This window comes from Engraulis encrasicolus, chromosome 13 (genome assembly GCF_034702125.1).
Source record: "Engraulis encrasicolus isolate BLACKSEA-1 chromosome 13, IST_EnEncr_1.0, whole genome shotgun sequence".
Lineage (NCBI taxonomy): Eukaryota > Metazoa > Chordata > Actinopteri > Clupeiformes > Engraulidae > Engraulis > Engraulis encrasicolus.
Window position 1 is genome coordinate 38,718,535 of NC_085869.1, and position 24,571 is coordinate 38,743,105.

A 24,571-nucleotide genomic window follows, 5' to 3' on the forward strand; every position below is an offset into this window, starting at 1 on the left:
GTACACTGGCTAATTTTCATTGTGTAAAAGTGAATTTTCTATAATCTTGTGAAATGAAAAGATATACTGACAAATCTGCAAAATGTAGGCCTATGTATGCTACTGGACACCTTCATTTCCCTCTGGATTATCTACTCTACTCTAGAATGTGAGGGGTGTACTCACTTCTGTGGGACAATGCACATAAGTGGTCTCCAACTGTTAAGCGCAAATGAGGATGAGGGTCAAACAAATCAGCTGACCTTATGGCCACAGTTAGCATACAGTAGGCTATATAAGTTAGTGCATATACAGTATGTTTTAATTTCTTCCATCATCATGATGGGCCAAATATTTGTCATGCCCAGGCCGGATCTGGCCCGCAGGCTGCCATTTGGAGATCACTGCTAAACATGTAGCCTACAGCACATACCGTAGGCTACATTGAGTAGGAATAGGAAATAGTGGAAAATGGATAACCAGAGCAATAAGATGTAGGAAATAATGAATTTATTCATAACAACTATATAAAACTTGGCTTTTATAGTGTATCCTCTTGAGGACAGGTATTCCTACAAGTCCCCAATCATGTTTGCATCCATTTTAATAGTATTGTGATAGAGTAGTGTTTCTCAAGGTGGGCCGTGAGGTACAGCAAAGTGGTCCCAGTCCTGAAATAAAACATTAGGCCTACCATACATACTAATTGATATTGCGAAAGGTACTTAACATAGGAAGGCCACATTCTGAACCATTATTACAATTAAAGCCTTTCTATCAAAATGTATCTGATGCTGCCAGGACCTCTTTACTTGGTGTGCGTACCACACAGCACATTGAACAATAAGAACGCATTCACGCTTCTCCCCTGAGTGCAATGGATGCAGTTTTGGGGGACGGTGCCATGCAGGGTCACTCAATCATAGAGGAGGATGGGGGACGGTGCCATGCTCAGGGTACCTCAGTCATGGAGGAGGATGGGAGACGGTGCCATGCTCAGGATAACTCAGTCATGGAGGAGAATGGGAGAGAGCCCTGGATCCCAGCAGCAGACTCAATCACCAGAGAGAGAGAGAGAGAGAGAGAGAGAGAGAGAGAGAGAGAGAGAGAGAGAGAGAGAGAGAGAGAGAGAGAGAGAGAGAGAGGGGGGGGGGAATATGAGAATGTCAGTGACAGGATAGCGGGAATGGGAGCAGCTCCGGTGGACTAGATCCAGGCTGGTCTTCTGCCTCAACGTTTTCCATACCTTTGAGTGAGCCTCCAGCTGCGGCGCGCGGGGAGTTCCAGCCCTGCCTTCCCGCCGTCCGCTGCTGGATATTTCTATACTTGCAAAAAGTAAGAGTTAGGAAAGCGACTGTGGACAGCACCCTTCTCCTTTCTAAATTATATGGCGCCATCTGCTGTTCGCTTTGCGCAAAAGTAAGTTCAGGTGAACGGGACGCCTATGGAACAGGACGTGTCATCAACACAGGATTTTTCCATAATTTTCAAAGCATAGGCCTATATGCCCAGGCCATGACAACATTCACAGTAGACGTGTAGTTCTATAGCCTAGAGACCACCTACATTACATTCAACAAAGCCATCGGATGAATACCTGCATTTGAAAGCCAGCCTTTGCTGAAGCGCCAAGCTTTGTTCCTCACACCAAGACTACAATAGTGATTGTTCAATGACCCTGCAAACAGCCAATATAGGCTTGTTCTGTAGGTATGACATTGCCTGTGTGTAGCCGTTTTCCAGTGTGGCAGATGTTTCTGGTGTCTAGTCTAGAACAACAGAGTAGCCTATAGGCCTATTAAACTGGTCTAATGTGTGGTTTATATTTTGCAGGCGTTGGTTTATTTTAAGTAGGCCTACATGGAAAGTAGCCAAAGTCATGTTGAATAACCAGGGTACGTTTTCAGTCGCATAATTCACCAACAGTAGGCCTACTGGAGTTTGCAAGTAAATATAGGACCAATGGGTGGAGTTTAGGACCCATAGCGGAACAACATGAGAATCACATGACTGATTTTTCAAAGCAAAGTCACATCGTGACAGCTAAACGAACTAACGGGGAAAGAAGAAGAAGAAGAAGCAGGGGAACAATTTGTAGTCAGGAGGATACGTTAAAGCGCAAAGCATTGCAATGGACTACTGTAACAGCAGATAGTATTTGTATCAAGTCCAACTTGGATACTTGTCATCGTTGTATGAAGATGAGAAGTTGATCGGTGAACTTTCCAGCTTGTCATCTGAAATGGGTTTAAAACTTCTTTTGGCCGTCGTATGGCTTGTTTCCATCCAGCTGACCCTGTCAGTAAGTAGTAGGCTAACTTGTGTTTCTTCTCTCAACCCAAATAAGCACTTCGGTGCTAACTTCATTTTTGTTTAGTTTTTGAAGTTGTGTCCCTGTCATGTGAATCTTTAAAAGACCTGTCACGGGCATTAGACTTCAGCCTACTGTGGCGAAAGTTCGATTGTTCTAATGATCAAACTATAGCGCATTCCGTGACCTATCGTTCCGCCACAATGTTGCCCCTGGTTGAAAGTGATACAATGTTCCACAAGTATCATCTGTATGTTTCTTTCACACAGTCTGCAGAGCCCCGGTCGTTTTCAATTGACTACAAGAACAACTGCTTCCTGAAAGATGGCAAGCCGTTTCAGTACGTCTCCGGGAGCATCCACTACTCGCGTATCCCGAGTTACTACTGGAAGGACCGACTGCTCAAGATGTACATGACTGGCCTCAACGCCATACAAGTGTGAGTGACTAGTTCGATGAGGGGTGGATGGTTCACTTCTCACAGCTGCACATGTTCCTTTAGATCGCATTACACTCAGCTGATACTTTCATTCCAAGCGATTTACCGACGCGGTATTGGTTACAGTCCCTAGAGCAGATTTAACTTAAGAAAAGAATTAACTCTGTGACTAAAATCTGGTAGTCGTCACTGTTCATTGACATCCTTGTCAATAAACAGTGACGACTACCAGATTTTAGTCACAGAGTTAATGCTTTTCTTAAGTTAAATATGAGATTATTTATTGTTCATAATCTATAAGCAAATTATCATTCAATGATGGTGTGATTTGAGAATGATGCCAAGACGTAGTGGATTTTGAACAAAAGCAGCCCTCGGGTAGCTCTCAAGTAGCCCTTGGTAGCCTTTGGTAGCCCTCAGACCCAGAAAGGTTGGGTTGACCCCTGCTCTAGAGTGTGTTTGTCTGTGTAAACAAGAGGGAGAATCTGAGCAGTGCATCATACATACTCATGGCAACACTGAAGTTTCTTGGAGGTGTGTGTGTGTGTGTGCGTGTGTGTGTGTTGGTGTTGTTTTCAGTTGTTGTGGTCGGTCGCAGGCAAAGGTGTAGGTTTGGGTCGAAAAGTGGTAGGGACATTTAATGGCAAATTGTCCGGATATGCTGTTTTTACATTAGAATTGTGAAAAGGTAGTGGGGACAAGCTAGGTTTATCTCAAAAGTGGTATGGACATGTCCACACCATCCCCCCTTAAAATTACGCCCATGGTTGCAGGTATGTGCCATGAAGGTCAGGTGTGTGTCTGTGTGTGTAAGGGTACACTCCCTTATCCAAACTCCCGTCCTCGACTTGTGCTTGTGGCCTCTCACTTTGCCGATGTTCCGCCTCCATGGAGAAAACAATAAAGTGTCCCCACTTTCAGCCTAGCCACAACACCTTTTCGGGGAATTTCCCCCATTCAACATCCGTATTCCAAATGAGAAAATGACCTTTGACTTGCGCTTGTGCGAGATATTGAATGAAGCTTCTATGGCCAATGACGTTCTTGCGACGTGATCATGAGGCCTCAAGCACAAGGGAGGATGGCAGTTTGGATCATGGAGCGTACCGTATGTGTGTGTGCCTGTATGTGTTCCTGGTGTTTTTGATTGGTTGTGGTGTGTGGCAGGTACGTGCCATGGAACTTCCACGAGCCCGTGCGCGGAGTCTACGGTTTCCAAGGCGACCGGGACCTGGAGCACTTCCTGTCTCTAGCCAATCAGACGGGCCTACTCGTCATCCTGCGGCCCGGCCCCTACATCTGCGCCGAGTGGGAAATGGTGAGGTGTGTGTGTGTGTGTGTGTGTGTGTGTGTGTGTGTGTGTGTGTGTGTGTGTGTGTGTGCGTGCGTGTGTGTGTGTGTGTGTGTGTGTGTGTGTGTGACTACTGGTACTTGGCCATACATCTGCCTAGAGTGGGAGATGGTGAGATTCAGCATGGCTATCAAACTGATGCCGTGTGTGTGTGTGTGTGTGTGTGTGTGTGTGTGTGTGTGTGTGTGTGTGTGTGTGTGTGTGTGTGTGTGTGTGTGTGTGTGTGTGTGTGTGTGTGTGTGTGTGTGTGTGTGTGTGTGTGTGTGTGTGTGTGTGTGTGTGTGTGTGTGTGTGTGTGTGTGCCTCTTGGGTAATACCACACAACTGATTACAACGTCTGCTCAGTAGAGATACTGGACACCAGCTCATATCTCTAATTCCCTCCTTCTCTTCTCTCTCTGTCTCTCTCTGTCTCTCTCTCTCTCTCTCTCTCTCTGTCCGTCTCTCTCTTTCTCTTTCTCTCTCTGTCTCTCTCTCTTCTCTCTCTGTCTCTCTCTGTCTCTCTCTCTCTCTCTCTCTCTCTGTCCGTCTCTCTCTTTCTCTTTCTCTCTCTGTCTCTTTATCCATCCCTCTCTCTCTACCCCCTCTGCCCCCCCTCTCTCCTGGTCAGGGTGGTCTGCCTGCATGGTTGCTGGAGAAACCAAATATCCACCTGCGCACTGCTGATGCAGGTAAACTCTGTCCATACTACTACATCAAACTCTGACTGACCTCTCTCCATGCTACACTACACGCTGACCTCTCTCCATACTACTGCACACAGTGTGTGTGTGTGTGTGTGTGTGTGTGTGTGTGTGTGTGTTAAAGGTTTAATGCTACAGCAAGACAGGTACTGGTATAGGTATGTAGTCTGTCAGCCTATCATTTGACCTCTTCCACAATGTTTGGATCTTGTACTCCTTGCTTGTCTCTTGGATCCAAATAAAAGAAATCAAGTTGATCATTGACTACTCTTTGACCTCACTGACTGTGTGTGTTTCTGTGTGTGTGTGTGTGTGTGTGTGTGTGTGTGTGTGTGTGTGTGTGTGTGTGTGTGTGTGTGTGTGTGTGTGTGTGTGTGTGTGTGTGTGTGTGTGTGTGTGTGTGTGTGTGTGTGTGTAACATGTCGTCTGTGCTCTAGACTACCTCGAGGCGGTGAGCAGCTGGTTTGCCGTGCTATTGCCCAGGGTGAGCAAGTGGCTCTACAGCCGTGGGGGAAACATCATCTCCGTTCAGGTAAACAGCAAACATGTAAACAAGCTAGCTAACTAATAAACAAATAAGCATGTAGGAGAAACACCATCTCATCAAACACATCTGGGGTGCGTTTCTCAAAAGTGTAGCTAGTTTCCAAAAACGTACTTGTTATAAACTACAAAGAAATGCGAATGCTCAGAACGTTGAGACTTTTTCAGCGTCTTGGGGCAGGTTCAGGCAGAGTTCAAATACCATTAACCCTATTCAGACTGGGCTTTTTTGGCATTCCTGGGCCTGGGGGGGGGCTCTTTTGACCCCCCCTCATAACTCATGAACGGAATACGGTATGACCACCAAACTTTGGGGAGATGATCTACATATGGACATCTATGAACTCAGTGTGTCATTATCTGGTATTATGACGTCATTATGACATCATCTGATTATAATGCCCAAAATCTCGCCATAATGTATTTTCCATCAAATTTAGGTAATGCACTTAAATTTTAATGATTACATGCTTCACACCACTTAAATGCTCACAAAGCTGCCTGATGCTAATGGAAATAACAGTAAAATATGAAAAAGGAACTATAATGAGACTTAGATAAGTGATTTTTAGTCAACCATACCTGTCAAAAACTGTTGCCATGGCAACGGCAGAAATGATGAACTTAATCTTTTGGTACTAAACTGTAGCCAACTAAATTTTAGGAAAAGTCACCAAGTTTCGTAGTCATAGCTTAAGTCGTTAAGGAATTATACGACATCAAAGTTGGTGCGGGCACTTTTAGCCCCCCCCCCAGTCTGGATAGGGTTAAATGCCTTACTACCATGAAGTGTATATATGAAGTTGTTGTAATTAAGTTACATAGGTGGAGAATGTGTATGGCAGCTACTTTATATGAATAAGTGTTTATGTTTATGATGTTGTTGTTATTGTAATTATAATTGTACATATATATACGTAATATATTTTGATTATTATTATATATTAATAAGTTGTTGTTGTAATTGCTTCGGTATACGCTGTAGATGGAGAACGCATTTNGCAGTGACTTTATAATAATGCGTGTTGATGTGGTTGCAATTGTTATACAGGTAGAGAATGAATATGGCAGCTACTTTGCGTGCGACTACAATTACCTGCGCCACCTGCAGACGTTGTTTCGGAGCTTTCTGGGCGAAGACACGCTGCTGTTCACCACGGATGGCAACACGGACCGAGAGATGATGTGTGGCACGCTGGAGGGACTCTACGCCACAGTGGACTTCGGGACTGGTGTGTGTGTGTGTGTGTGTGTGTGTGTGTGTGTGTGTGTGTGTGTGTGTGTGTGTGTGTGTGTGTGTGTGTGTGTGTGTGTGTGAGTGAGAGAGATGATCTGCGGAACACAGCAGGGATCTGCGCCAAAGTGGACTTTGGGACTGGGGTGTGTGTGTGTGTGTGTGTGTGTGTGTGTGTGTGTGTGTGTGTGTGTGTGTGTGTGTGTGTGTGTGTGTGTGTGTGTGTGTGTGTGTGTGTGTGTGTGTGTGTGTGTGTGTGTGTGTGTGTGTGTGTGTGTGTGTGTGTGTGCCCTAATGCTGGTCTGTGTAGTGACTCTTGTGTCACGTTTTTCCCTCAGACACCAACGTCAGTGCAGCCTTCGCACGCCAGAGGAGGTTTGAACCAAAAGGCCCGCTGGTGAGTCACCATGGTAACACAAATGCATACTCAGTGTACACACACACACACACACACACACACACACACACACACACACACACACACACACACACACACACACACACACACACACACACACACACACACACACACCTCATCCAGCAGTGCGACACCACACATCTGCTTTCCCTCTGCTTTCCCTTTACCTGTCTGGTGCTTCTTGTGGTCCTACCTGTGTGTTCCCTCCTGTGTTCTAATGTGTGTGTGGCTCACCTGTTGTGGTTTTAAGTCTAGTCAAGTTGGTTTTATTGTCAATTTCTTTACATGCGCTGGTCATACAAAGAATTGAAATTACGTTTCTTACTTTCCCATGCAGACATAGACATAGACTTTAGGTGTGGACATAGACAATTAGACATAGACAGTACACATACATTACACCTAGACTACCTATACAATACCCTTACAGACAATATAAAGTGCAGACTGGGCAACCGCAGACATGCATAGAAGATGTATTAAGAAGAGGTACTGTTGTGCATTTTCAGTTATGTCCTATTGTGACGATTCTGACATGATGATAGTAGCATTGCGAAATAATAATAAATATAAAGTAAGCAATTTTGTGCAATATTTACAACTAGTAGGTAGCTAGTTTTCCGGTACAGTCATGTCACACTATTAACCTGTGCGTCACCTATTTTGGTCTTAGCTGTGTGTCACTTGCCTGGTCTTGCCTCTGGGGCACATGTCTTTTGTTGTTGGCTGTCTGTCAGTCACATCTTTTTTGTCTGTCTGTTCTTAGCTGTGTGTGACACACCTGTCTGGCCCTAGCTGTGTGTCTGTCACTTCTTGAGTTCTTACTTGTGTACGTCACACCTATCTGCTCTGTGTGCGTCACCTCTTTTGGCCATTAGGCCAGTCAAACTAGCTCTAAAAAGGACCAAACCCGGGATAAATTGCAATAGTAATCGTTCCTATTTTAAAGTGATTCTTAAACCCCCTCGTATCACATATTAAAAATCTACAGCTTTATATTTAGTGGAACATGCTTTTTTTCAAGGTGAAAGTTGACAGATTTTCTATTAATTTCCCCATAGGTAGACAATATAGGATATAGAAGGTGAAATAGGGTCAAACTATGACATATTCATTAGAAACTTTCACAGTTGGTAACTCACATTCAGGCAAACAATGTTTGTATTGCAAGTTTTTTCTGAAATATGATGATGAAATATGCTAAATGAGGTCATATGTACTGAAATATGTGATCAAAAAAAAAAAAAATCTGTGGTAACAGACCAAACATAAAATAAATTGCATTAGCAATGGTTCATACATTATATTGATCTTTCAACCCTCTGCATCACATATTAAAAATCTACCCTAATCAATTTAGTGGAACATACTTTTTCCGAGGTCAAAGGTAACGGGTTTTACCCACTGAATGGCAAAATGCACTGGAAATCTGCTACTTCTGACCTTCAAAAAAGTATGTTCTACTAAAGTGATGGAGGTAGATGTTTCATATGTGATGTAGGGTGGATAAGGTATCATAAAAAAGTATGAATCATTATTTTCGCAATTCTTTTTATGTTTTGCCCGTTGTTGCATAATTTGTCACATATTTAAGTAGATGGGATCTCACTTAGGGGTTTCTTTTGCCTTAAGATATGTAAAAGTTTTTATCTTTTACCTGACATGTTTCGACGGTGTTACTTCCGTCTTCATCAGAGGATCACTGTGATGTTGATGAGTGACGTGCTTTAAAAACAGCTGTTGTTGTTATGGAGGTGTGACATCCCTGCCAAATATATGACAGGTTGGTCACACCTCCTGCTGTTAGAGTTGTCCTCTTAGTGATGGTGGTCCAGGTGTGTGAGAGCATTGTATGCCCCCCTCATCCCTGTTCATGGTACTTGGGCTACGCTTTCTGATCTGATCCCAATATATGACTTGTTGTATGACCGGCACGGAATCTCTTATATGACATTGCATTTGTTATGTTGATCTATTTTGTCCTTGGGGTGTACTAGGGCAGCTGTCCGTAGTTTGGTGTGTGGCTTTACTGGTGTTTGTTGTTTTTTTTTCATGGCTCGCTGTATGCGTTCTGGTGATCCCTTTGATCACAGAACGCATACAGCCATGAAAAAGCACAAGATACAAACACCAGTAAAGCCACACACCAAACTACGACAGCTGCTAGTACACCCAAAGGACAAAATAGACCAATATGTTATTTAGACATACCTAGGGATTACACAAAAACATGGAATGATTTACTATTGCAATTTGTCCCCGGGTCAAACGCTAGATTGACTGGCCTACTTTTTTTTCTTTTATGTCACCTCCTCTGGTCTTAGCTGTATGTGGCTTAACTCTTGTGGTCTTAGCTGAGTGTTCCCTGTATGGTCTTGCCTGTGTCTGGCACACATCTTTTGGCCTTGTGTGTCACCTTTGTGGTCTTACCTGTGTTTCACCTACTGAATCTTTGCGTTAACTGTGCGGCTTACGCCTGAGTTCTACATGGGCTGACTTGACCACTTAGGGGAACACGCACATACGCACACACACACACACACACACACACACACCTGCTTACCTGTGTGTGTCTCCTACAGGTGAATTCTGAGTTCTATACGGGCTGGCTGGACCACTGGGGTGAAGCACACGCCTCTGTGGACACCATGAGGGTCAGCAGGATGCTGGAGGAGATGCTGGCCATGGGGGCCAACGTCAACATGTACGACAGACACACACGCACACAGACACGTCAACATGTACAACACACAAGCATAATACACACACGTGCACACACACACACGTCAACATATGCGACACACACACACACACACGTCAACATGTAGGACACACACGCACACACGCACACTAGGGTTTAATCCCGGGACCCGAGATTCCCGGGAAATCTGATCAAAACAATTTCCCGTTTCCCGGGAAAGCCATGACGGGAAACCGGGAAAAAAAATTAAGTGCGTGTCTATTTGTTGTCCCAGCAACATAAGCAACAGTGCCATCTAGCAGCGGTAACACTTCAGGCTCAGTAGCAGCAGCAGTACAGGCCCATTTCAGCAATGTCTGAGGTGCGCGGTTGACGTATTATTTCATCCGCAACCGCTTCTCAGAATTTCTAATCCACCCGCCCTAATGTTTTTTCTCCAATTTCCAAAACCGAATCCGCCCGCCATCCGCCTATTAGTTTTTAGTATTTACCGATGGCCTGAGGCACATAGGCCTAGTCGATCGCTTTTTCAAGCCAGTGCAGGTCATGTACATCTTGCCAGCCCATGTTTAAAAAAAACATCTCTAAATTATAGCACTTCCCAACGTTTCTCCACCCATCGCACAACGTGGAAAGTTGAAAACGTGTGGATGCTTTAATGTCAGCCTAAATTTTAACAGTTTAAATACATCCAGGTGTCCAAGCAGCACAATCGAAACTGTTGGCTAATCTAGCTTACAAGTTTTGGGATGGTATCCAATAAGACGTGCCTGTCAAGTGTCTTGCGAAGAGATGCAGAGAAATACGTCGCGCGAGTGTGTGTGTGTGAGCGAGAGAGGGTGAGAGAGGGAGCGATTCCTAAACTTGTCCTCCATCCATCGCACAACGTGAAAGTTAACGTGTATGCTTTCATGCAGCCTACATTGTACCAATTTTGCCTCCTCTCCAAGCAGCTAAATCGAAACTATGGCTATCTAGCTTGCAAGTTTGGCTGGTCTATCAACAAGATGAGTCAAGTGACATATGTCTTGCGAAGAGTGCAAGCGTCGCTTTGTGTGTGAGCGAGAGAACCAGAGAAGAGTACGAGCGCTTCCCAAAATCGCTCTGCAGAAAGGGCGAAGGCGATGTCTCCAAATATTAAGACAAAACAGGAAAGTGTTTTTTTTTTAGTTGCAAAGCCGAGCTGATTGGTTCATATTGCTCTGAAAGACACTCAAGTCTATTCCTATATTTTAATGGGTTTATTATGCGCGCGAGGTCACCTAAGTGACGCCCGGTGCTATTACCAGAGGAAAACGATAGCACTTGGGCAAACGGTAAAGTCAGTTTAGCCATGCATACCTGCCTATGATGAACCAGTTTTCTTGTTTGAAAAAACACTCTTCCTGGCGCTAAAGCAAACTGCCATTTCTGACTGACCCAGATGAAATCCCATGCACGGAACTCCACTATTGAGATGACATCGCATAGGCTATATTTCCCACCGCTTACACAGTAGCCGACAGTGAAACATTGTTCTCATGAAGCTGGCGGTAGACGTGTATACTATCCACAGGTGAAGGACAAAGTGCCATGATTTTGCGCACAACCTCAAACACAATTCCTTAATGGAAAATAGCCAACCCACTGTTGCATCAAACTTATAGGTGAAAGTCGTGAGCTCCACCAACAATCCACCGTCATTGATAAGCGCTGCATGCTGCGCACAGGCTATCATCTTACACTTCATTATTATTGTGTTGGTGGATAGGAGAGCTTAATCTTAATTCCTTTCTCCCAATAATGATACAAACAGTAACAACTTACAAAATGCCAGTTTGGGAGGAACAGTTGAATTATAGCCTGTACATGACTAGATCAAAAAATTTGAAAAAAAAAAAAAAAAACGGGATTTCCCGGGATTCCCGGGAAATGGGCCGTCAGATCCCGGGATTTGATTCATGCCATTTTCGGGAAAAATATTAAACCCTAACACACACACACTCAATAAACACGCATACACACACACGTCAACATGTAGGACACACAATACACACACACACATGTACACACAAACACTTTAATATGTAGGACACACACACATAATAACTGTTGGTCATGTGACTTGAGTGCTGAGAAGACAAACAACATGCGTGCTTCATTTCACTAGCGAATCAGCCGATCTGCGTTTCTTTGTAAACAGAGTAGGTTTTCATTGAGAGGACAGACACTTTGTAAATGTAAATACTAAATAGTTTGCAGGACGCCGACATGACCAAAATGATGAATGGAATTAATGGAAACGGAGCCTAAATGATTGATAATGACTGCATTTTCCCCCTGCAGGTACATGTTTGAGGGAGGAACCAACTTCGGCTACTGGAACGGTAAAGCCCCTTTTTTACCTGTTTAAGGTGTGATTTGACCTGTAGACCTGCTGGCTCTGTTCACATGATAGTCATTCACATGAACCTCAAGGTGTTGAAGTGGCCAGAGAGTCATTAAAGGACAATTCCTGCCAATTTCAACTTGCAATTACTGTATATGGCTGACTCTACCCTTGACCTGATGATGCAGCATTTTTAATTCAGCCCTTTCCAAGATCCTGGATCCTAATGGGGGCATGGTTTAATATTTACATAAAAATTCCTCATCTTGCAATCATGCAACATCAGCAGGTACCTTACAATACAGCGATAATGGTGGGATGATATTTGGAGTATGTTAAGATGCTTTAAAAAACAACCGAACCTACAGTGTATTTAGAACCATGTTACCTGGCAGAGGTGCCAAACTTAGAGTATACCTAGAACCATGTTATGCACATGTCAGGTACTATCTACTTCTCAATTGGGGGGGGGATCAAGGGGGTGTTGGGAAGCTTATTATGAGGTCCAGGGGGCGTTAATTAAAAAAGGTTGAGGACTGATCTAGAACAATGCTGTATGCCTAGGCCCTACCTGATGGTATCCAGTGCTGGGAGTAACGGCGTTAGAGTATAACGTCGTTACTAACGGAGCCTCATTTTGAGTAATGGAATAATTACTCAATTACTCTATCCATGACTGTAACGGGAGGTAACTCTGGAGGTAACGTTGCACACTAAAATGTTACAAATTGCAGCGCCAGTGTGCACTGGCTGCTGACAAAATCAAGGAGCAAATGGCAACGCCGCATAAATCTGTACCAAGCCGGCTTTTAATATGCTCACATTCACCCTTTGCATGCATGAGAACAAAATAGCTGAACGTGATTTGCTAAAATGAGGGTTGGCGGAGTATCTTGCTCCCACGCGCGTAAACACAAGTCATTCTACACACAGAGCAGGGAGCGCATAAAGTAGGCTATATAGAAGATACAACGGCATAGCAGTAAAGCCGCGAGGTTGCATGTTGCAACAGTAAATACTGGAATCATTTCGTGCTTGTTGCAGTCAAATGCAATAATGTTTATATCCGAAGTATACAGTGCATTGGAAACAAAGTTATGTCCATAACAAGCGACTTTAATTTCACTAAGCACCTCTCAACTTCGCATGGTGGCACACCCCCGTGCAGCTAGTTTCAGCTGTAGCGAAGAGGTAGACAGAGGCAAGCCAAACCTGATTTCTCAGGACACGAGTGAGCTCAACAAAATAATCGCCAGGTATGTGGTTAAAAACATGTCTCCCCTATCCACTGTGGGGTCGGAGTTGTTAAGGGCTCTTGTTGCAAAAAAATCCATCTCGCACATCCCTAAATACGTTGTGAAGAACTGGATTAACATTCATTACTGATAATAGGCCTAGGTCATGAAGATATTTGATAGTAGCATCTTAAGCAAAAATAACATCACAGCCAAAATAACATCACAGAACAAGGATGAAAACCCCATTTAACTGTTATTTTGTTTCTATGACATTTTATGAAAAAAAAAGTAACGCAACAAAAATCATTTTCCTGGTAACTAGTTACTTTTATGGTGAAGTAACGCAATTACTTTTTGGAGAAGTAACTGATACTTGTAATTAGTTACTTTTTCAAAGTAACTTTCCCAGCACTGATGGTATCATACCTACACATACAGTATATCTAGAACCATGTCGCACTTGGCAGGTGCCTTTACCTAGAGCCATCCGGCAGGTGGTTCCCAACCTATTGTATATCTAGAACCATGTTCTATACCTGGCAGTGAATACCCTACCTACAGTATATTGAGAACTTTGCTGTGTACCTGGTACCTATATCTGGAACCATGTTGCATACCTGACATTAGGTACCCTTCCTATGTCCACTGTATCCATGTTGTGTGATTGACAGGTGTGGACTATGACTCAGGGTACCGCTCGGTGTATGTACTGTACCTATATCTTTATCCATGTTATGTAGTGCGCATCAGGTGCGGACTATGACTCTGGGTACTGCTTGGTGTATATAGTATACTGTACCTATATCTTTATCCATGTTGTGTAGTGAGTATCAGGTGTGACTTGGGGTACTGCTTGGTGTACACAGCACAGTATACTGTACCTAGAGTATATCTACTGTATCCATGTTGTGTGCATCAGTCAGGTACGGACTATGACTCCTGGTCCCTCTCAGTGTACAGTATATACTTGTACTGTACCTTTATCTCTATTTATGTTGTGTACCCATCAGGTGCGGACTATATCATGTACTGCTTGGTGTATGCACACAGTATACTGTACCTATATCTACTGTATCCATGTTGTGTACGTGACAGGTGCGGACTATGACTCCCGGTACCGTTCGGTGGTGACAAGTTATGACTACAACGCCCCCCTGACGGAGGCGGGAGACCCCACTGACAAACTGCTGGCCATCAGAGAGGTCATCAGCAAGGTCATTACATCACTCTATATTACCTGCCCCCAGTGTGTGTGTGTGTGTGTGTGTGTGTGTGTGCGCAGGCCCGCACCCTGCAATGTGTAATGTGTATCATCTGCAGAGAGAATTAAACACAAAAACGGAGTCACGCAAATTTGCAAACACACACACATTTGCATAAAATGCATCTAGCATTGTTCATAGGGCCAGGCTGCTATCTCTGATTGCTTTTGATCATTTTGACCCATAAAAAATTATGACAATGGCAATCAGGTGTATCGTTTGCTACATTCAGTTTCAAGTCCACCTCAAACTTAGTGGATCGAAGTGTTTCTCCTCGTTTGAATTGTAAATGGATTTGGATAAAAACCTCTGCTAAGTGTGTGTGTGTGTGTGTGTGTGTGTGTGTGTGTGTGTGTGTGTGTGTGTGTGTGTGTGTGTGTGTGTGTGTGTGTGTGTGTGTGTGTGTGTGTGTGTGTGTGTGTGTGTGTGTGTGTGTGTCTCCCCTTTAGTTTCGGGAGATTCCTGAAGGCCCCATGCCCCCAGCCACGCCCAAAATGGAGTACGGCTTTGTCACGCTACAGAGGGTATGTGTCCCACTCATTTCCCCATACTAAACTTCATACTATAACTGTACTGTACTGTACCATACTATACCATACTATACTATGTTATGCTATACTATACTGCACTATACTATACTAGACTACATATACTACTATACTATGCTATATAATGCTAACTCTGCTGTACTTTGTTGTACTACTATACTGTACTCTACGATACTACACTGCACTGTGATGTACGCTACTACTGTATACTATACTCACGATGGAATATAGCATCAGAGGGTATGTCCCATTCACTACACTACTCAATACTGTATTTTGTGCTACTATCCTTAACAATACTAACGGAATACTGGACTCTACCTATACAAAATGCATGCATTCAGTACGTGTTTTCAGTGTGTTCTCGTGCACACCTGTGTGTTTCATGTGCAATGTGTATGCGTGTATGCGTGTGCGTGTGTCAGGTGGGCAATGTGAGTGGGCTGCTGGACGTGTTGACCCCCCAGGGCCCGGTGCAGTCCCATTACCCCCTCACCTTCGAGGAGATCAAACATGTGAGTTATACACACACACACACACACACACTAGACATTTGAAGAGATCAAGGATGCGAGTTATAACCGTAACACAGACACACATGCACACGCACACGCACACACACACACACACACACACACTAACCTTCACCTTCCAGATGATCAAGGATGTGAGTTATAACACACCCTTAATTCAATGAAATGTCATTGGGTACGGATACGAATTTCGCAGTATGATACAGTGTAAACTAATTTGTGAATGTACTGTGATTTAATGTTATGTGTAATCGCCCCCTTGTATAACAGGTTCGTGCTGTATAAGGATGATAAGTAATGTAGTGTAATATAATATAGTATAGTGTAATGTAATGCAGTGTAGTTTGATGTAATGTTATGTGATTGTGTGTGTAGCATCCCCCAGTACTAGTAGAGTAGAGTAGAGTAGAGTATCGTTTATTGATCCCAGAGGGAAATTAAGGTGCCAAGTAGCATACACACATAAATAAAGACATTACCCACAAGACATAATACACATATTTACACATAAAATAATCATATATAGCTTACTGTTGCATACATTTTGCCAAGGCATCTCTCTCTAACACACACACACACACACACACACACACACACACACACACACACACACACACACACACACACACACACACACACACACACACACACACACACACACACACACACACACACACCAAATATAAAGTGTAAAAGTCCACAGTGTTAACATGTGCCTTAGCCAAGTGGCACATAGAAGCCAAGACAAAGTGTTCATAAAGTGTCCAGGAGTGTCCATAGCCTCTCTGCCTAGTACAATGTCCATAGTGTTCCTTAGAAAAAGGATGGGGGGGGGGGGGGGGTGTCGCCCCCTGTGTCACTACACACACACTCTCTCACACACACACACACACACACACACACACACACACACACACACACACACACACACACACACACACACACACACACACACACACACACACATACACACATACACACATACACACACACACACACCAAAAATAAAGTGTACATAGTGTCACCTGTGCTGGGTGGCCAAGACAAAGTTACCATCAAAGTGTCCAGGAGTATCAGTAGTCCAAGGGGTTACACACGTCAACTGTGTCTCTCCACACACACACACACACACACACACACACACACACACACACACACACACCACACACACACACACACACACACACACACACACACACACACACACACACACACACACCACACACACACACACACACACACACACACACAGCTGTGCATTCCAATGAAAGAGGAGTCATAGGGTAAAGAGTCCAGGTAGATAAAGTGTGCAGAGAGAGGGATCTGTTATGCAGTCCCAGTCCCCTATGACGATCTCTCTTTGTGTGTCCTTCTGTGCAATGTTGAATAGCTGGGATGGCCCTGGGTACAAAGGACTTTCGCAGCCTGTCTGTCTTGCAGGAGATGGCGCGCAGTCTGTGGCTGAACAGGCTTCTCTGGTTGTCGAAGACTGGGTACAGGGGGTGCTTGTAGTTGTCCAGGATAGAGTCTAATCTGCTAAGTGTCCTCTTGTCAGCTGTGGTTGTGAGGGCGTCCAGTTCTGTGCCTACCACAGACCCTGCTTTCCTCACCAGCCTGTCAAGCCGTCCAGCATCTCTCTTCCTAATGCTGCCACCCCAGCATGCCACAGCATAGGAATGAGCACACTGGCCATGGCAGACTGGTAGAACATCTGCAGGAGTCTGTTTGCACACATTGAAAGATCTCAGCTTTCTCAGAAAGTAGAGTCTGCTCTGTCCTTTCTTGTACAGTGCGTGTGAGTTAGCAGACCAGTCCAGTTTAGAGTCCAGGTGAACACCCAGGTACTTGTATGTGGAGACTGTCTCCACAGTCTCCCCCTCAATGGAGACAGGCACCAGGGTGGGGTGGTTCGCCTGAAGTCGATCACCATTTCTTTGGTTTTGGTGGTGTTCAGCCCGCAACTGGTTGGTTCTGCACCATTTGACAAAGTTCTCCCACCAGTCCCTGTACTCCCCCTCCTGCCCATCTTTGATGCATCCAACAATGGCTGTGTCATCCGAGAACTTTTGCATGTGGCAGGTCTTCGTGTTGTAGTTGAAGTCAGTGGTGTACAGGGTGAACAGCACGGGGGAAAGCACCGTTCCTTGTGGAGCTCCAGTGCTGCTGATTACAGTCTCTGATGTGAGGTCGCCTAGTCTGACAAACTGGGGCCTTCCTGTGAGGTAGTCTGTGATCCAGTTCACCAGCCCCGTCTCCACTCCCATCTGCAGTAGTTTGTTTCTCAACAGGAGTGGCTGTATTGTGTTGAAGGCGCTGGAGAAATCAAAGAACATGATTCTAACAGCACTGCTTCCTTTGTCCAGGTGTGGGTTCTTGCTCTATAAGGATGCTAAATGTGATGTCACGTTGTGTGATTGTGTGTGTATCACCTCCCCAGTATTACGGCTTCGTGCTGTATCGAACCAAGCTGCCGCAGAGCATTCCAGATGGCCAGCCTCTCATCTCACCCCGAAACGGCATCCACGACCGAGCATACGTCTCCGTCAACGGGGTAAGACATGCTTTACTTTACTGCTTGTTTTTCTGTTTGCTTATTATTCATTACCTGCACTAAGGAGGCAAACACGACCGTGCATATGGCTCCATAAATGAGGTATGGCATTTATTGCTTTACTGTTTTGTTGTTGTTATTAATAATATTATTATTTATTATTTATATTATTATTATTATTATTATTTTTATTATTTATTTTTTTATTATTTTATTATTATTTTATTATTTTTTATTATTATTATTATATTGTTGTTGTTCTTGTTATTATTATTATTTATGACCTAAGGAGGCATCCACAACTGCACCTATGTCTCTGTCAGCGGGGTATGAAACTGATGAGCGGTGTAATGTTTGACCAACTTGAGTCCTTGAGACTACATGCACTGATATCCTTTCCAATTTGGCCCAGCTTTTCCGCTGTACCAGGGCCTGTAATATGGGCTAATGTCCAATCTGTTCCAGTTCGGGTTTTCAGGTGTAGCAGGAGTGGGACACAGGGCTGTAAATATGTACTGATATCAACTTTTTTTTTCAGTTGTTCCAGGTTGGGTAATATATAGTTCAATAGAATAATGTGGGTACTAATGTCCGGTGTTTGATCCGCTCAGGTTGGATCCGGTCCGTTTTTCAGATGCACCAGTTTATTTAATACATTTTCTCCATTACGGTTCGAGTTTACAGGTGTACCAGGGCCAGTAATATATACAGTACATCAGACAAGTATGCAGCATGCTAATGTCCATTCCGCTTCTGGTTTGATCCGGTTGGGGATTTTTCAGGTGTACCAGGGCCTGTTGGAGCGGGACACTGGGCTGGTGATGAATGTGACGGGTCAGGAGGGAGACCAACTGGACGTCCTGGTGGAGAACATGGGCCGCGTCAACTTCGGATCCAAGATCAACGACAACAAGGTACATATACCTCTAAACATCAACAAGGTGCACCTGTAAATACACTACAAGATCCATGACAAGGTAGATGCAATTGTATATACAATACAAGATCTATAACAGCAAGGTACACACCTGTATATATAATAATACAAGGTCCATGACAACAAGGTGCACACCTGTAAACACAATGCAGTATTTAGTACATTAGTGTACATGGGCCACGTTCGGACCCAAGATCTACTGCAACAGCAAGGTACACCTTTTGTATATACACATTCACAAGGCCTACATCGAGTATACGTACATGTACACCATGTAGTGTTGCACTTTACATTAACACATCACATGAATCCCCAACAATGTACATGCAGTGCATAAAGCATGGCCAGGAGATGCCACCTGAGATGTTTTCTACACGGCACAGAGAATATCTAGCCCATGAGAAGGATCACTCATTAAGTGTCCCGCGATCGTACCTGTACCACCCAGACAAGTGAAGATTTCTTAATCCCATGCCATTGGCTGTGAGATTGTGAAAATTCTGCTCTCATTGGCTGTTACTGTGATGTTACTCTTTTCTCATTGGCTGTTACTGTGATGTATAACCCTTGTTCTCGTTAGCTGTGTTATTAAGCGCATACGACTTCATTGCGAGCGTCGACGTTGCGCAAGGCACGTCAGCGAGAACTTGTTGTCACGATGTGGGTGTTATTAAATACAGCGCATTTGCAGTCGGCCACAAATATGAACGAGACGATGAGCTCGCACCGGTTTGCTCTACTAACACACCACGTGTGAGGAGTGGGGGACAGGCAGTGAGGAGGAGCTGAAGTGAGGACCTGCGCAAACTTGTGTAGGGGTGTGAGACAAGACCCATATACACACGTGAGTGAGTTGTTGACCAACCAGTTCATGGGCGCGTGACCTCGGAGGCAGTCCGCCGACGAGCATTGAAGGGGATAAGCAACTGCAGAGGTTGCAAGATCTGACTGCAGCCGCATTCATCCCGCGATAGTTTTACACCATGTGACATGTCACCTCGTCAACGCAACGTCGACGAAATTTCGAAGTTTGACAGGAAATCTAACCGTCATGCAGCATTTTCCATCCAGGGTGCATTGCTGTCTAAATGCGCATATATGCGTTGACACATATCGAATGCACCTATTGTGATGTAACCCTGCTCTCATTGGCTGTTCCTGTGATGTAACTGTTCTCATTGGCTGGCTGGTCGGTATAGGGCATCATGGGAGAGCTCATCCTCGGCAGTAACGTGCTCACCGATTGGCTGATATTCCCGGTGGACCTCGACGGAGCCATCTCACGCGGCTGGCCACACTCAGGTATGCACCATTGGCTGCCGCCTCATCTGGGGGACGGACCTGCACTGTATGAGACGCCTGATTCGCTGGCTGGCGATGAGGAGATGCCAGATTTGCTGGCTGGAGAAGGGGCTGGGCCTACAGTCTACAAGGGGATTCTCCCCCCCAACGGGATCGCATGGGATACCTACATCAAACTCATCGGCTGGACCAAGGTACGTACGTACACACACACACACGTGCGCACACACACACAAACAAATCGGCTAGACCAAGGTGCACGCGCACACGCACGCATGCACACACACACCTACTTCAAACTCATCATCTGAACCAAGGTACAGGCACACGCACATGTACGCACGCTAAACTCATTGGTTGGGCCAAGTTGAAAATACACACAAACACACACACACACACACAGGTTCAGGCAGTAATCATACAGCATCAGTGGTGCTGAGCTATGGGTCTGGACGTTTAGCTTAGTGGTATCGTGCTGTGCCTCCCCTACCCGAACTGTAGTGTTGATTGGGAGGTAGTGGGTTCGAGCCCAGAGTGCAGAACTAGCGCAGATGACGGGAAGAAAAGAGTCACCGGAGCATCTTCAGATGTGGACAATAACTTGTTTTATTGGGCAAGCGCCAAGACTAACGTTTCGACGTTCACACGTCTTCTTCAGAGTCAATATCGCACTAGCGCAGATGACCTCAGTTACACTGGTGACGTGACCCGGATGGGGGTTGGGTTTAGGGGGATGATGTAATGGAGGACAACTAGCAGAGTTCAGTGTTGTAGAATGTTAGTAAACCTCCATCCCGAGGCCTCATACCGTATCAGTAGCGCTGAGCTATGGGTCTGGACCTTTAGGCTGTGGTATCGTGCTGTGTCTTCCATGCCTTAGAAGCCAACTAGCGCAAATCACCTGTTACACTAGGCCAAGTGTGTTTTTAACACAATGAATCTAGGACAGGGGTGGGCCGCCCATGTCTGAGGCTGTTTACGCATAATATAATTGTATGTTATGCAGCTTCACATGAAATATATGACAAATTTTGTACAGGAATCGTAGATATTACATTTCAATACAATTAAGTTATATTCAGACGACCTAGAGAAGGTGGGGTCTGTTTTAAAGGTGGCTGCCTTCAATGTAGGCCTAAGTGCAGGGGGGAAATCCTGGTTTGTATAGTAGCCTTGGAAGACTTTGAAGTGGGCCATGGAAGAATTTGAAGAGGCCCCTCGAATGAAAAAGGTTCCCCACCCCTGATCTAGGGTATATTTGTCTGGCGGTTGGGTGTGAGTGATTATAATTTCCGTGTGTTTCCTTCTTCGTCTCCATCTGCACAGGGCCAGGTGTGGGTGAACGGGGTGAATCTGGGTCGGTTCTGGCCCGCCAGAGGGCCGCAGCAGACTCTGTACGTTCCGGGCCCTCTGCTCAGCACCACCCGATCCAACAACATCACTGTGCTGGAGCTGGAGAAGGCGCCCACAACCACACGCCTGCTCTTCATGGACAGACCACAGCTCAACGCCACTATGGGGAAATCATAATACACACAGCTAAGCGTTACGGCAGGGAGAACACACACACACACACACACACACACACCCTAATCAATATCATTCTTAGGAAATCATAACCACACACAGAAATCATGAACCATCCACATCTGTCTAGCAATGCAGGGAACACACACACACACACACATGTTGCAGCTGAGAAATCAACACACAACCTCACTGAGGCTGCGAGCCAAAACTGCTGTTTTCAGATCCAGGCCAACTCATCAGTGTCATGACTCAATTCTCTCTCTCTCTCTCTCTCTCTCTCTCTCTCACACACACACACACACACACACACACACACACACACACACACACACACACACAAATACACACAAATATTGACCTGGCCACATACACACACCCCTACAGTACAGTCAAAGAATGACTTCTCCAACAGGGCATGCACACACACACCCCAAAGACTCACTTGCCCAAGACTGCAGCCTACAGTAAATCTCGTTCATCTCACTCTACTCTGTCCAACAAAGATGCCTTACAACACACTTTGAAGAGAGATTTTATAATGTTTATTTTTTTATTATTATAATTTCTTTTCTTTACCAGTCCATCCAGACACATTTCAAGCAGCTTTCACAGGAGTTTATGTAAACATGACGGCCAACTGAATGTCATAGTCCCATGTCTTGTAGAAAAAACGCCCTCTCGACTGTAATTCTCGTGTTTTATTTTAGTGGGTGGCATGCCAGACAGACATTTTGTCCCAAGCCTTCTTTCAGCATAGAGGAAGGCTTGGGCCGAAATGTTTTGTCTGTAATGCTAACACACTAACATAAAAAAAGACAAGAATTAGTTGAGAGTGCTGCTTTTCTACAAGAAATGTACAAATACGTTTGCTTGCCCCCAAAGACCTTTTGTAAAAAAGTTTGGAGTTGAGAGCACTTTCTGAGAAAAAGTGTCATATTCCCATGCCCATATCCCAATCCCACCACGCCCCATTGATGATGATGCTGATGATATTGTTTGCTGTGATTCTCTTCTATTCTGTAGAAACAAATAATGATTGTGTAAATACATGTTTTTAATGTACAATAAAGAAAATTACACAGCTTTTTAAATGTCCTTTTTTTCCATTGCATCAAATTTCGTATATTTTCAGGAACACTAAATAAATGCCATTGATCCCTATGATAATGATGCTGATTACCAGTATATTGTTTGCTGTGATCCTCTTTTTTCTGTAGAAACAAATATACATATAATGATGATTGTGTAAATACTTTTGCTTTTAATTAGAAATTAAGAAATGTACACTACTTTTTAAATATATTCTTTTTCTTTGTATTAAATCACTTCATATAAAAAACGACTGGAGGCACCAGGATGGATATGGAGGTTAGTTAAGTAAATGTAGAGTGGAGTAGAGCAGAAATGTACATCTACCACTCTTTGTGCTGGACTAAAAGGCATACATAACCACGCAAATAAAGTCTGCAAGAACAGAGCTATCAGTTTTCCTTTTTTACAAGCGGATTCCAAAAACGTTGGGACACTTGGTATTTATGAATAAAATCAAAATGCTTTCATTTTCAAAACATTCAATCTGTTAATAAGAGAGCATTGAGCAAAGACAACATATCAGTTGTTAAAGCCAAGCAGAATTATGTTTTTTTAGGAAAATGTATGCTCATTAAAATTTCATCCTGGCAACAAATCCCAAAAAAGTAGGGACAGGCTCAATAAAATGCTTTTTAAGTTGGATAAGGCTAAAAACAAGACAAAGGAGGAGAGTTAATTACTTTCACTGGTGGCATGCTTATATATTTTTTAAAGCATTTTTTCTGTGCAATGCATTATTTCAGCAGCTCAACCAGTGGTAGGTGAGTTCTTGTTTTCCTTTTTGTTATGCTTGCCCGTAATAGTAGATGGCATATTCTGACTGCTGTTATATGTTGACCTTGTGCTGTTGTGCATGTAAAGCATGGATTGAATGTTTTGAAAAAAATGCATTATTTGGCTTTAATTCACAAAACACCAAGTGTCCCAACTTTTTTGGATGGCACTTCTAAAAGGTTCACATTATGATAAGGATTAGATTGCTTCTTTTTTATTTGTCTCTCTCATTTTGAACTGTAGGCCAGAACAGCACAACCCCCCAATGGCTGCACTGGTATCCATGAAGTCCTCAACAGTCATTATGGCCTCATGACTACAGGCGACACTCCAGAGCAGTACACCTCAATGGTTGAACTCTTAATAGTCTTAAAACACGAGGAGGAGCAGAATACCCCATACCTGACTTGAACTCAGGTTAGTCTTATATAATCGGTCTTCATGTAGTCTTATAGTCAATATAGTCTTCATGTCCTCCAGAGAGCATTCCAATGGCTACACTGCCACTGGATGGAACCAGATGTCTTCACTGTGTTGTAGAGAACAAAATATTGCAGGTGAAGAACACTGTGCAGCTCATGCTCTATGTACAGTCAGCAAGTCAACATCGCAGACATGGCCTCGAAATACGACTCCTATTACAGTATGTGAGTGAGATTGTTACGGTCACTGTTGGTGTGGTCGCTGGGTCCAACAAGGTCTCAGTCCAGTAGGTGAGATGGAGATGGAGGGCAGGGGTTGGGTGGAGTTCATGGGCTTTCCTGTGGGGTTGTTGGT

General features: G+C 44.2%; 2 protein-coding genes across 2 annotated transcripts in view; one reads left to right on the forward strand and one right to left on the reverse strand.

Annotated features, from left to right (window-relative positions):
• Positions 1–2,043: 2,043 nt before the first annotated feature.
• Positions 2,044–24,555, forward strand: glb1l (galactosidase, beta 1-like). Its single transcript, XM_063213885.1, has 16 exons — positions 2,044–2,281; positions 2,560–2,729; positions 3,897–4,047; positions 4,691–4,751; positions 5,201–5,295; positions 6,358–6,538; positions 6,879–6,937; positions 9,541–9,662; positions 11,985–12,025; positions 14,361–14,479; positions 14,977–15,051; positions 15,501–15,590; positions 18,046–18,159; positions 18,942–19,073; positions 20,296–20,592; positions 21,725–24,555. Exons 1-16 carry the CDS (start codon positions 2,222–2,224, stop codon positions 21,926–21,928), a joined length of 1,971 nt encoding a protein of 656 aa, XP_063069955.1. The 5' UTR covers positions 2,044–2,221; the 3' UTR covers positions 21,929–24,555.
• A 2-nt stretch (positions 24,556–24,557) lies between these two features.
• Positions 24,558–24,571, reverse strand: part of ankzf1 (ankyrin repeat and zinc finger peptidyl tRNA hydrolase 1) — a 14,599-nt gene continuing 14,585 nt past the window's right edge. The window contains exon 17 of the mRNA XM_063212909.1: positions 24,558–24,571. This exon is cut by the window's right edge and continues 1,025 nt beyond it. The gene's annotated coding sequence lies outside the window, so the exon portion shown is untranslated.

Excerpts from the sequence above, each read along its gene's own strand:
- glb1l (XM_063213885.1), top strand. The coding sequence starts at position 2,222 with ATGGGTTTAAAACTTCTTTTGGCCGTCGTATGGCTTGTTTCCATCCAG. Across the intron at positions 4,752-5,200 it reads CCTGCGCACTGCTGATGCAG|ACTACCTCGAGGCGGTGAGC; the intron begins GTAAACTCTGTC and ends TCTGTGCTCTAG. Across the intron at positions 18,160-18,941 it reads CATACGTCTCCGTCAACGGG|GTGTACCAGGGCCTGTTGGA; the intron begins GTAAGACATGCT and ends GGGATTTTTCAG.